The 14,783-nt window shown below is 36.3% G+C and overlaps 1 protein-coding gene across 9 annotated transcripts in view; it reads right to left on the bottom strand.

The window, feature by feature from the left end:
* Positions 1–14,783, bottom strand: part of PATJ (PATJ crumbs cell polarity complex component) — a 373,944-nt gene that overhangs the window by 286,620 nt on the left and 72,541 nt on the right. For all 9 annotated transcript variants that reach the window (XM_082687808.1, XM_082687804.1, XM_082687800.1 and 6 more), the window contains one exon: positions 10,677–10,808. In XM_082687808.1, the coding sequence (XP_082543934.1) occupies positions 10,677–10,808 (132 nt within the window). The remainder of the gene's footprint in view (positions 1–10,676; positions 10,809–14,783) is intronic.

Raw genomic sequence — 14,783 nt, 5'->3', positions numbered from 1 at the left:
GAAAGACAATGGGAAATTTTTTATCATTTATCATTGTGTTAAGCCACAGTTATGAAGAATCAGAGAAAATTTCTGGTCTGAAGACTGTATTTTCACACCACTGGAGCACAGACTTAGAAGCCCAGCTCCACTCCTGACTAATTGGGTGATCTTGAGGAAATTCTTAACCTCCTGTCATCAAGTTTCCTCAGCCATAAAATGAAGATGATTATAGGAGCTACCTCATGGGGTTGTGGGATGATCAAATCAGCTTATGTATATATCAAAGCTGTAAGCAATTCCTGACTCGAGTAAGCAGTACATAACCCATAATTATGGGCTGTTATTATCATGTGAAATGGTAGCCCTGTTTTCCAAATACAATAGGAGAACACAAAGTTTATCAAAGGATTTTTCATTAAAAGGAGTAAAACTCAAAAGCTTAGATATACAATTAACAGCCAATGAAAAAAAAGATGACGATGATTACGACTTGAAATAAGGACCAAGTAATCAATTTCAGGACATTCCTGTGCCTGGCATGTCCACTACCTGTTTTTCTACAAGGCATACCTCAGTTCCCTGTGAGACCCCTTTGAATCCTAAAAAGCAACCATCACAGGGGTTTAGTCTCACCTCCAGCACTGCTAAAACCATAATGTATCATACAGAGTTGTTCTCAAGTCTGTTTCTTTTAGTGTGTTTAACATATGTTTATTCATCCACTGACTCCCTACTCCCAAATGTATTTAAACTCCACGAGTACATGGAGTCTATGGTTTATTTTCTTCACTATCATAGTCTCCATGACTAGAACAGTGCCTGACAAAGACAATGCTCAATATACATTTGTCAAAGATCTTTAATGTCTCTTTTCATCTGTATATAGACCATATTAGTTCATATTAAAGGACCAGTAGCTTTTTTGGAAGGAGAGAATGAGCACAGGTATAGCCACTGTGCACTCAGATTCTATTTTTTAGAATCAATGAATCATCATTTTTCAGTAACAGTTAACATTGTTTTATGCCTAAGAAAGTGTGGGCATTTATATATATCTTTTATTTAGTCTTTAGAACTTTATAAGGCAATTATTATTTCTATCTCAGACATGATTTTAGTAAATGGAGAAGAAGAAAGACTAGCAAGCCTTTCAAAAGTCCTAGTAGGGAGGCACAGCCAGAATGAAAATCCTACTCCTCTCTGACTCGTAAGTTAGTGCTGTTAACCGTCCTATATGCTCACAGTGCTGTATGGGTGAATGTCCTATCTGACTGAAAAAAAATACAAAAGAACAGCTGAAAGGGAAACCGGAGCCCTAGAAAATGGTACATAAAAATCAGGCAGTCCGTCCCCTTTCATGCATCATTAACAAATTGGGCCTCCGGTACCAGAAGGAGGCAGCACCACTTTCTGGCCCTCGCTGGGGAGAGCACACGGCCTCTTTGGATCACTGCCTGGCTCCAAATGACACCCACACACAGGGCAGAGCAGTACAAATAACAGCCTTGGGAAAACGGGTTCTCGGGACCTGCTGGCGTTTCTGATTCAGTCTTTCTGCCCTACTGCAGGGAGAGCTATGACTGTCATCCACCAGCATGGTTTTCGATGGTGACATCAGAATCAAGGGAGGACTTCCAAAACACACTCACACCCAGAGAGGTAGGGGAAGCCTGGTGATGAAACAGCTCTGGAGAATGAGTTTCTTCTTTAGACCAACATTTTTTTTTTTGACAGTTATTTTTCTGTTTTTAATTACATGGGAGACAGATACACAGCTAGACTGATATCCGCTAACTTCCTGGAATATGTTCAGCATTTCACAAGAGAGATGTAATTGCCAGGTTTTGCAGTAAATCTGAGCGTCTTTAAGCCTCTATTTCAGTTCTCTGTGGCTGTTTCATAAACACTAATATTTGCAGTGAAATACTCATGAAAGGTAATAAAACAGACACACCATTTTCAGGATCTACCCCTCCTCAGCAGAAACAGTCCTTAAGAAATATTTGTTAAAAGGGGAGTCACCTGGGGTGCCTGGGTGGCTCAGTGGGTTAAGCCGCTGCCTTCGGCTCAGGTCATGATCTCAGAGTCCTGGGATCGAGTCCCGCATCAGGCTCTCTGCTTAGCAGAGAGCCTGCTTCCCTCTCTCTCTCTCTGCCTGCCTCTCCATCTACTTGTGATTTCTCTCTGTCAAATAAATAAATAAATAAAATCTTTTAAAATAAAAAAAGGGGGAGTCACCTTATGAGAAAGCACCAACCCGCTGATAAGCATTTGCTGCCTGCTTTCTATTCTCTCTCTCTCCATTAGAAACAATGGGGTTTGTTTTTAATTTTTTTGTGGGTATTTTTGTTGTTGTTGTTTTGTTTTGTTTTTTTTCCCGCCAAATTCGTATTCCAGAAGAGCCATGAAATTCCCGCAAAGTTCAACATCAGGCCTGACTTAAGATCTTTGGGGCCTCCTGCTAACTTCATCCCCCTGCAGCTGCCTCGCTAAGGCAAGCTTTTGATCTGTACTATCTGGATTTCAAGCTGATATACACACAGCCTCTTTGATCTCTTATTAAGTGGCTTCTGGTCTCCTGATGCCTTTAGTCTTGCTGAACTGTGGTTTTTGGAAGTCAGTCATCATCCTGAGCACACTACAAACTCCACACACCAGGAGTGGGCTCCCTTTATCCACCCACTTCGTAGGCTTGAAAAGCAATCTTTAAGCCATAAGAGAATTCCCCCACAAGCCACAATCAATCCACTCTACGAACATACTACTAAGAATTATTTTTCAAATGAAGCAGCTTAAAATGATTTAAAGGATACAGAACTTTCCCATAGAGGGAAAGGAAGCAAATCCTCTGTGAAAAGAAATCTTCACCCCAGTTGGCACTGAAGCTTACAGTACTTTGATGTTAATAAAAATAAATGTAGATAGGAATCAGAGATGGGCACTGAATAGCCTTTACCAGTCCCAAGTTCCACTAAGCTAAGGTGACCTTTAATTGCAGATGTGTGGTTTGTTCAACAGCAAGCTATATATTTGCAAGAACATGGACACTGCCATTAGTAGAGATTGATACCATTTTTCTTACTCTTACTGTATTAATCCTACATGGGTGAAATGAACCCAAAGGACTCCTTTTAAAAAAGGGGGAAGATGCCTGGGTGGCTCAGTGGGTTAATTGTCTGCCTTCAGCTCAGGTCATGATTCCATAGTCCTAGGATAGAGCCCTGCATCGGGATGCCTGCTCAGTGGGGAGCCTGTTCTCCCTCTCCCTCTACTGCTCCCCCTGCTTGTGTTCTCTCTCTCTCTCTCTCTCTCTAACAAATAAATAAATAAAATCTTCTGGGGTTGGGGAGACAAAAACAACAACAAAATAAAAAACCAGCCCAGATACTGGTGTTCATGTTAATGAGCATGAAAATGTACATATAGAACCCACAACACGTGACTTAGATTCTGTAAGTAGTATAGGTTTGTATTTGACATTCTAATATTACTACTATATGCTAAAATTATGTCAATATCTATCTATCTCTCTATCTTAGATTCTATGAATGAATCAGCTAACAGGAACATAATGATATTGGGCTTCCACAAGTTAGTAAACACTGTGTACTGGCAGTAGCATCCCTCAAAACTAGCAAAAATTAAAACCCTCAACTTCTTCCATTTATAAACTCAATTTTCTGATAACCAAGATTAAAACTGGCAGAAGAAATAGGAATAGAGTTTTGGGGACTAATAGCATTATCTGAATATAAACCATTTATGCCCTCTTAGTTACAAAGATCCATAAATTAATCACTGCCAATATAAAGCTGAAACAAAGGGAGAGTTATATACTGCTATCACTTAATCTGTCCATATTATGGAAAACCATTAGCAAGTTCATGAATTAGGTACCTGCTTACACAATGTTTTCCAAGAGAATTATCTAATTAAAGAAATGACACTACGTGAGAAGGCATCAATTTTAAATACACGAGTCTCACAAATGCTATACTTGAGCAAACTGGTAAAAACGTACCAAAATTTAAAAGACACATGGTAAGCAATTCTAGGAACTCATCACAAGGATTATTTCCACCTTTTTAAAAAAGAGTAGGACAAAGATCTCCAATATAGCTTCATTTGAAATACCCACTAACTGGGTACAGGAGATTGGTTAAATAAATTATCATACATCAACAATAATATACTATGCAGTTATTAAAAAGAATTACTATTAAAAAGAATAGAATAGCTCTATAAATACCAAAATTAAAGAACATATAATTGAGATAAAAGTAAGGTGTTTAAGTATGTATGATAATGATAATCCATTTATGTGTAAAAAATTTTTTAAAAACCATTAAGCAACAAAACATATTACTTTTGTAACTGTGCATGAATAATACCTGAGAGGACATACAAAAAGAAAAAACAGGAGTTTTTTTCTAGGATTAGTGAAGGACTATGTTAGAGGTAGATTTACTTTTCATAGGATAAATTTATGTACCTTTGAATTTTTATGCATATGTATGTATTACTTATTTTAGATTTATTTTTATTTTTTTCTCTTTTTTAGAGAAGGAAAGAAGGAGAGAATCTCAAGCAGGCTCCACACCCAGTGCAGAACCCAACGTGGGCTCGATCTCACAACCCTGAGATCATGACATGAGGCAAAATCAAGAGTTGGACACTTAACCAACTGAACCACCCAGGTGCCCCTTTATTACTTATTTTACAAACATTTATTTGTAGGAGTGCTTCTCTGGCTCAGTCAGTGGAACATGTGCCTCTAGGAGTGCTTCTCTGGCTCAGTCAGTGGAACATGTTGTGCTCAGGGTTAGTGAGTTCTAGCTCCACGCTGGAAGTAGAGATTACTTAAAAATAAAACCTTAGGAAAAGAAAAGACATATATACATAAATTTCTAATGAGCAGAGAAAGTCATTCTTCTGCACATATGATAAGAAAAAAGTCAATTTAAATCCACATATACAGGGGCGTCTGGGTGGCTCAGTGGGTTAAAGCCTCTGCCTTCGGCTCGGGTCATGATCCCAGGTCGTGGGATTGAGCCCTGCATCGGGTTCTCTGCTTGGCAGGGAGCCTGACTCCCCCTCTCTCTCTGTCTGCCTCTCTGCCTACTTGTGACCTCTGCCTGTCAAATAAAAAATAAAATCTTAAAAAAAAAATCCACATATATAAAATCTACACAATCTATTCATACAACTTTTTAGATGTTTTTAAAGAATTTATCTAATGGAATTAGGAAGGAGTCCAGCAAAAACTGCACACTAAGTTTTTCTCAGAAATAGTAAGGCATACCATATCCAAGAATTAGCAATACTACAATCTTTTATATCATACTATTTAGGCTTTATAACCCATTTCTTCTGTTAAGAAAAATAAATCGTGGAGCAAGATGGCAGAGGAGTAGGAGACCTAAGTATCATCAGGTCCCAGGAGTTCAGCTGGATAGTTATCAAACCATTCTGAAAAGCTACAAGAAAAATAAATTGCTGTTTTGTTTTGTTTTGTTTTTTAATGGGGAGGAATATTTTCACTATTGTTCTTAGTGAATCATCGTTCGTCTTTGGTCTTTCAAACAATTTTTTAAAAATATTACTAACAGTATTTATGTATGAATCACGTCTCAATGGCTACACTATAATGCTTTCTAATTTTTATCTATCTTGGTGTCAGAGATAAACTCAAAGTCTTTTAAAAATATCTGCTTCGGCAAAAATTGAGTCTGTCTATATCAGGAGGGGAGAAATGAGAATGTGGATGTTGGAGGGAAAAGAATTATTGGTTAATAAATTTTACCTTCTAAATCACTAAAATTCAAAAGTATTAAGAATGGCAATATCATGGCTAATGTTCAAAAATTGGCTAATGTCAAACATTTCCAGTGAATTATAATCACGAGGGGTTATTCAAAGTTCAACATAAATCAAAACACCAGGAAATATCCACTCGCCATGTTTAATATATAAGGTCAACCCAAGGTGAAATCCAGACAACTCTAAATTTATTTCAAGCTTTTTGGTTGAAATTAAAAATCAAAGACTCACACTACCTAATAATTGCTTCATTATTGAACACTAGCCCACAACAAATTAGTTGCATTAATTTAGGATTCTTAAATTTGTAATTATTTTCATTTGAAGCAATAAATAAACGCTAGCTCTTACACAATGCATCTGAACACACTATGTTAATTTTTAATATTTACTAAACTTTCACATAAGCATTAAAAATGAGAAAACTAGCAGCTTGTGCTTAAGATACGGCATTTTTTTTACAAGCTGGAAAAACAGGAAGATCTGCTGTAATAAATTTAGTACAAAAATCTTCTGTAATAAAATGCACTCATGAGGAAAGGAGCAACATAATGTGGTAGTTAAAAGCACAGATTCTGGGAGCTGACTGCTTGAGTTCAAATTGTAGTTCTGCCAGATACTAGCTGTGTGAACTAGGACTAGTTACATAACATCTCTGTGCTTCATGTTCCTCACCTTAAAAATGAGGATAATAATAATAGTACCTGCTCCACAGGCTTCTTGTGAACGATACATAAAACAATCAGAACAGTGGCCAGCAAACTGTAAACACTCAATAAATGTTATTATGCTATTAGTATTGAATTTGTATGTTTTAGTGTTAATATTAGGATTAGTATTAGTAATATTCCATGGAATAAAGACATTACACATAATCAAGACAACAAGAACTAAAGCACAATATGAAAACCACATTTAGAAATTGGCAAGAAATTATACTATAAAAAGTTATAACCAAATTTCTGAAGTCTTGTATTGCTTAGAAACAGATTACATAGTTAAGCCATAATAATCATGTTCTTGATAAATTATGTACATCGCTGTTTTCCATGACACTGTCCTGTAAGGTTTGACATTATAGTGACCAACGAGCCTTCTATTTTTTTTTTTAAGATTTATTTATTTATTTGACAGACAGAGATCATAAGTAGACAGAGAGGCAGGCCAGAGAGGGGTTGGGGGAAGCAGGCTCCACCCTGAGCAGAGAGCCCGATGTGGTGCTCAATCACAGGACCCTAGGATCATGACCTGAGCTGAAGGCAGAGGTTTTAACCCACTGAGCCACCCAGGTGCCCCCAACGAGCCTTCCAATACAGCACACATATAGGGCAGGATATTAACGAGCCACTACATGGAGCAGTAGCTAGAAATATTTGTGATTAAAAAATATTCTATCTTCATTCAAATCAGAGCCAATAATGTTATGATCACCTTATCCTAAAATCTAATGAGGTGGCTTACAACCTGAATCATATTTATTGTAACACAAAAACTGCACAAACCATAGTTTACTAGGTTATAGTAAATATGATTCCCTGCTGCTTTCTCCTTTTCCTTTGCCCCAATCTATTTTAAATTCCTTTCATGAAAATGAATTTTCAGTTTGCTCTTTGCTCTTTGAATTTACAGACTTTTGCCTGTCCAGTCACTCCACAGTTCCATGGCCAATTCAAGATCCTTTATCTGCTCACTTATCTTTCCCTAAGGTTCAGTTCAATTTATGTGAAAAGCAAACTGCCGGCCCATAATCCAAAACTGCATAATTCACCTATGGTTTATCAGGAGTTGGCTCCATTTTAGAATGTAATCTTATAATTAAATTTAGATTTCACTAAACAAAAGTATCTGCTTACTAATTTTCCAAATCTAACCAGATAGCTGAGAATTGATAGGGTTCAAATATATTGCAGTATGGCTATACCGTCAAGGACAATATCCAGACTTCTGTAGTTTATTTTCTAAACTGGATGATTATCAATATTCACACACCCATAGTAATGTTAACATTTCCCATTTCTTTACACATTAATTGAGTTAATCCACAACAATCCTTTGAGCTAGACATTATCCCCATTTTATAGATGAAGAAATTGCATAAGCACCAATGAAACAGATGCTGTATGTAATTTTGTCAGGTTCTTGAGGAAGTTGTTACTAATCTAGAGAAAAATGAGTTAGTGAGAAATTAATATTGCTAAGTAAATTTTCAGTCTCTTCAATACTGCTAATGCAGCCCTTTACAACCTGGAAGCTCTCCCACTCTCCTAAAACTTTCTCCCTGTGGCCAAAATGTTTCTAGAGTATTCTTACTCTAAATATGCTAAGGGGGAGATAGGGGATGTGGGTGGATCTGCATTGGCCCTCTTCAGCTACCTAATAAATTCATACAGGATGCATCAAATACAGTAATAGCCAGGAACATGGCCTTTCACGACTTTCGCTAAACCTTCACCTGCCCTTGCAAAAGAAAAAATTTTGAACTTTAGAATTTATTACCTAATTACAACAAGGGACAATATAACCAATTAATTAACTTGCCCAAAACCAAATTTTAAATTATGTTTATGTGTCATCTAAATGTCACAGTGTTCAACAGTTCTATATGCCACTGACGAATGGCGAAAATGTGAATACAATTATAAGTAAATGTATTTAAGACCGACTAAAGAAAAAAATTCAGTTTAAGATTGAATGTTTCTTCTTCCAAGGTTTAGCTACAGAAGTAAATAAATTGAATGCTTTAATATGAATCAAAGTAGCATTTCAGAAATGAAATATTTTTCTATCAGTCCTCTGAGAAGCACAAAGGCAAAATTACTTCTTTTACAGCAAAATTACTTTATATAATTTGTGCAGAAACAGTCTATGTAATGATCATTATGAGGAAGATAAAGAATAGGGGGGAGAACCTAGAATTTTATAAAAAAATAAAATTTTAAAAAACCAAAGTATGCCTCAAGGCATACCTATAGGAGTATAATAAAGAAAAAATTTTTCTATATTTGGAACTATGTTGATGTGTGTTTTTTTTTTTTAAGTATAAAGCTCAGAACTGATAAAAGAATTCTTCTGTTAACTAGAGGTTAATTTAAACTCTTAAGAACTCTCAACTTTTTCTTTCTCTCCTTTACTGAAGTTTGTTTTTGTTTTTATTTCTAAAGTACTTCACTGCTTTAACATGGGAAATATTCAAAATATAAAACTTGCACATAATGTCATTTAAGAGGGTAAGAGCAACCATTATATTATATAAGAATGCATATATACATAGATTCCAACCATAATGAAAATGCAGCTGAATATCTAATACTTCATATGAAAAGAGTTTTCTAAACTAAATCCTATAATCAAAATAGTTAAAAAAAAAAAAAACAACTCATTGAATGCGTTCATTCACTTCCAGTTAATTTTAGCTGACCTAAACTTTATTCAATCATTCTGCAAATACTTATTTATCATTTATCATGTGGTAGATAATACGGGTACATTGGGGAAGAAAAATTGAGATTGTACCTAAAAATTGTTTTATATGCCCTTATATTTTTTAATAGTTTTTTTTTAATTTTTAATTTTTTAAAATAGTTTCAGTAGTAGAGCTCAGTGATTCATTAGTCTTATATAATACCCAGTGATCATTACATCATATGACCTCCTTAATGTCCATCACCCAGTTACCCCATCCCCCTATATGCCCTTGTATTAATCAATATGGAAACTTCTAGAATCTTACATGATTGGTACTTCTTGATAAAAGTATATCCCCAAAGATGCAATATTTACAATCAGCAAATCATAATTCAGTAACATTTCTAAAGAAAAGTTCTAATAGCACAGAGTTATCTGGCACAGAAATATGCCAGCAAAAATGAACAATCTATTTCAGTAATCTTAAATCATACTACCTAAATATGGAATTTAATGTTCTTACATAATGCTCAAAGTATTTTTCTTTTAATCTGTTCCCGAATGCCTTATTATATTAAAAAATTGATTTTTATACTACTTGGCATTTTATGTGCGTTGATAGAGTACATTTTGCTTTATTAAACCACAATGTGTTTAGGCAGCACTAAGTATTAAAATATGCATCTTCAAAGTGAAGAGGTTTTTTGCCAACAGTTTTAAATTCCCCATGATAATCAGAAGGTCTAAAAATACTGTAAACCAGTAAACTGATACAACATACAGATGTCCTATTGTGATCTTTCACACACAACCCCCCAAATGCATTAGTGACATTAGCTGTAATTGGTGTACACATAAATACATAAATAGTATATGGTCTGTGTTAAATATAAATATATAATTTCATAAAGAACATTCTACTTCATCAAGCTCATTGAGATCAACCAATGAGCAAAACAATAAAAACCTTCGTGTGAAGGGGAGAGAGAAGAGTAAGAGTTGGGAACAACTCTAATGTGGATGGGTTTCTTTCTGGGGTAACGAAAGGGTTCTAAAATTAGACTTTGGTGATGGTTGCACAACTCCAAATATACTAAAAACAACCAAAAAGCATGTTTGACATGCATGAATTTTACGAATTTTATGATATGCGAAATATATCTCAGTAAAAACGGGAGAAACAATCCCTCCATATAAAAGAAAAAAACTCTTCAAACTTCAGTCTCTAAAAGCGTCCATGGTCATAAAACTATTGCTTCCCTCCCTGTTCAATTACTGTAGCACCCCCCACTTTATTCACTAGGAAAGCTACCAAATGCAAAGGTAACAATGTAGTTATAACACCTGTCTCTGGGTGGTAGAATTAGATATCAAATCATTTTATTTTCCCTAGTGGGTGCCTTAAATAATTACTACTTCACATACCTTTAAAACAAATCTCTCCAAAAACTCAATATAGATTCTTATACCTGGTAATCCAGGATGCTGAATCCCAAGCCTTTATGATCTTTTACTAGTTCAACAATCTTGACTTCAGGAGACCATAGTGCTAATTCCCCATCATCATCTTCTTCAGTACCAACTTCTACACTGTGGTCAGCCTGAAACACCAAAGAAGATAAATGCTTCAAAACATTATCCTTTCAATTCTGGAAAGAATTAACATCTCAGGAATCTCACAGCTTCTTCTCCAACTGGGAATTCTTTGGCATGCATACTTTATCTTATTAATCTTTTCATAAGGGCATGCACTGGGGCACACACACTCTAGTATAAGACCTTCATGAAAATTCAAGTACTTCAAAATGCAGTCTGTTCATACAATGTTGGATTTTTTAAAATGTAAAGTACTTGTTTTGTTCAAAATATTAACACTGACCTCTTATACTTCAATAAGTCCCATTAGAAGCATAAAAGGAAAAATACGCAATTTAAGAAAAAAAAATGAAAAAAAATCATACAAAGTCAAAGCTTATAAGATATTTAAGTAGCAACACCTGAATTTATAATTACAGTGAAAGACAGAAAGGTGGCAACAGAGAGAGGATAGGACAAGACACAAAAGAAACCACTTCTGTTGGCTCCTAGAGGTTTTCAAGAAAAACTTCACTAGAAAAATAAAGTGGAAAAAATCTAAGTCCTTGGGAATCGTCTAAGTCTAAAAACTGGTTTAAAAAAATAATCACCGGGACGCCTGGGTGGCTCAGTTGGTTAAGCAGCTGCCTTCGGCTCAGGTCATGATCCCAGCGTCCTGGGATCGAGTCCCATATCGGGCTCCTTGCTCCGCAGGGAGCCTGCTTCTCCGTCTGACTCTGCCTTCCACTCTGTCTGCCTGTGCTCGCTCTCGCTCACTCTCTCTGACAAATAAATAAAATCTTTAAAAAAAAAAAAAATCACCAAGTTGAAATAATGAAAATCTCATCTTGGAGGACGTAAGTCAGCAAAACTATTCAATAGTCCTTGGTTATTTTCCTTGACTTCATACCTCCAAACTCCCATTCTAGGCTCCGCACTCCTTTCAGGGAGAGTCACTGCTATGGGGAATTCTAGGAAGCTAAATGACAGTGAGTCAATGAATCGCCTACACAGAAGAAGAGCTGCTTCAACCTTCAGTTTTTAGCACTACTTACAGCACTATATTGTGTGTTCATATGATTTATTGTCCTCAAAATACTGTGAACTTCTGTTTGAAGCACAAAAATTATCTTCGTTTTCTTTGCAACCCTAACAACTAACAAAATGACAGGCTAGAATGGAAACCCTGTGTGGGCTACCATGGGGTTTACCAATAGCTATCTACTCAGTCCACAATAGATCCTGGCTCAGAGTCAGCGCTTGATACATATTTTCCCAAAACATTAACAAATCATCCATCTTTGACTGCATATCCCTTGGGAATTTTTTTTCTGTAAAGATCTTATTTGTTTGAGAGAGAGCAGGAACGAGAGAGAAAACACAAGCAGGGGGAGGTGCAGAGGCAGAGGGAGAAGCAGACATACCACCAAGCAGGGAGCCAAACATGGGACCCGATCACAGGACCCTGAGATCATGACCTGAGCCAAAGGCAGATGTTTACCCGCCAGAGCCACCCAGGCGCACCACTTAGAACTTTTAAAATAAAATTACAGGCTAAATAATAATTTTTACCAGTAGCCTTCTTAAAAGTCTGGGTGTTCTCAGTAAATAAAATCAAAGTGCATCATTCCTAGGAACTTAATTTTGAGTGACTTGCATAAGAAAATCCATTTAATGAAATCAAAAGGAGGGACCCTTCTAATATGGAAGAGTAAAGCACCACAGCAAGTACAAAAACATTTTTAAAATTAGGGTTGGTCCAGATCTCAAAACTGTCCCCACAGGACATGGAAAGTCAATACTCAATCCAGGGTGGATTGAGTCTAAAGATGGTAACAATTTCTGGGTTTTTGAATTACAAAACTTGAAATTAGGGGGATGTTCTGGATCAATAACCTTTGTATATATCAGCCTGATGTGAGGAAATGATATTCATAAAGAAAACATTATACCTTCCAATAAAAAGTAAAGTTCCTATAGCTAATACAATATGATTGATGTTTTACTGGGGCATTTAATACCCTCACTGAGTAATAAGCATTAGAATTTTGGCTGAGCTGCCTAACCAGATAAGGTTTAAGAACCTAAGATGAAACAGGGATAAATCGGGGGGGGGGGGGGGGAGAAAGACACAAAAGAAAGCCAGGATTTTGAGAAACTACACATACTTATAAAACCTAAGTTTATAGAAATTTCAAGGCATACAAGATATATATATATTATACTCTAACCTAAGATATATCACTTTGATACAATCAATTGTGCATAACTCCTGTATTTACAAAATGGAAAGCAATCAACTAATGGGCAGCAAGGCTGACATTTATTCAAAGCTGTTGTTTACCCATTGTGGTAAAGGATGACTGATGGGAGCATTGAGTCAGCAAGCTGGGTGATTTACACACCCCGTAAGATTAGATTAAAGGTATTTTTATCAATCTTTAGAGGTAAGCCCTCATCCACATTGAATTTTAGTAAAGGTACTAAGAATCACACAAGTGATTTTCAAGATCCTTCCTTGAAATGTTTTACCAAAGATAAACATTAAGAAAAAAAAAAAAAAAAGATTCTCAATAATAAAGGACTAAACAATTCCTATACACCCAGTATAGAATAGAAACACTCTGAGAGACAAAATAATTTTAAGATATGACTCTGCTCACAGGGGTGAGTTTTCTTGCAAAAGCAAGCTTAATACACATAAAGTATCTGTGACCCTGAGTCAGGGCTAGCCTCTTATATACTTCAGGAGATCAAGAAACAAAGACAGCTGGACTGGAGAGTCAAGAGCTATAGGAGACCTCTCCTGAGTACTTCTCATGGGCAAGGCACTGCACTAACAGCTGGGCATGTATTACTTCATATCCTTCTTGTACAAACTGAGGAGGGCAGGAAGGACTAAAAGTATCCCCAATTTTCAAAGAAAGAATATGGAGTCTGGGTGGCTCATTGGGTTAAGCCTCTGCCTTCAGCTCAGGTCATGATCTCAGGATCCTGGGATCGAGCCCTGCATTGGGCTCCCTGCTCAGTGGGGAGCCTTCTTCCCCTTCTCTGTGCCTGCCTCCCTGTCTACTTGTGATCTCTCTCTGTCAAATAAATAAAATCTTAAAAAAAAAAAGAAAGAAAGAAAGAAAGACTATGAATAGGAAGTCAAGTTCGCAATCATTAAGTGGTAGAGGCACAATTATCTTGAAACTCAGACTACAGGCAAGGAAACGGAAGGCTCTGTGCATCTAAACTGGTGTTAATGGGGTGCCTGGGTGGCTCAGTTGGTTAAGGGTCTGCCTTCAGCTCAGGTCATGATCCCAGAGTCCTGGGATTGAGCCCCAGATTGGGAATCCTTGCTCAATTGGCAGTCTGCTTCTCCCTTTTTCCTCTGCTGCTTCCCCTGCTTGTACTCTGTCAAATAAATAAAATCTTAAAAAAAATAAATAAATAAACTGAACTGGTATTAAGGAATTATAATCCGTAAGGGGCTGGAAAGGGGGCATAGGGTAGGGTAGGGAAGCGGCATAAAAGATGAGGTTCAATTGGCATAAGATGGCAAAGCATGTGCTTAAAACTGTTTACATAATCACAATATTCTTTAAAAAAAAAAAAAAAAAGAAGTGTACCAAGAGCACAGAAAATGTTATTTTATTCTCTGACCTTCTGAAGGCTTTTACAGCAATTTTTACTCACTTCGAAATTGGTCATAGATCTTCATATTTCTAAGGCTCTGAAAAAGGGAAGTCCATTAGATATTCAACACTCACCAACATCTTAAACTTAAGATGAACTGAGCTGAACTGGGAGCCTAAAGTAATGAGCCCAGGAAATTACTAAAAAAAGGTTTTCTAAAATAATAATGCATGCACATTAATGTCACCAACATTTCAAGTAGAAGAAGAAGAAGAATGAAAGTTTTATGATGTGAAATGAAAATGGTTTGTAAAGCTAGGTATTATTGCCTTTGAGTGCTATTATAGTCAAAAGATAGAAAATTCTCCCCTCCTTTCATA

Source organism: Mustela nivalis (assembly GCF_964662115.1).
Source record: "Mustela nivalis genome assembly, chromosome: 10".
Classification (NCBI taxonomy): Eukaryota; Metazoa; Chordata; class Mammalia; order Carnivora; family Mustelidae; genus Mustela; species Mustela nivalis.
Note: the sequence above shows the minus strand (reverse complement) of the source record. Positions and strands in the feature narration are given on the sequence as shown.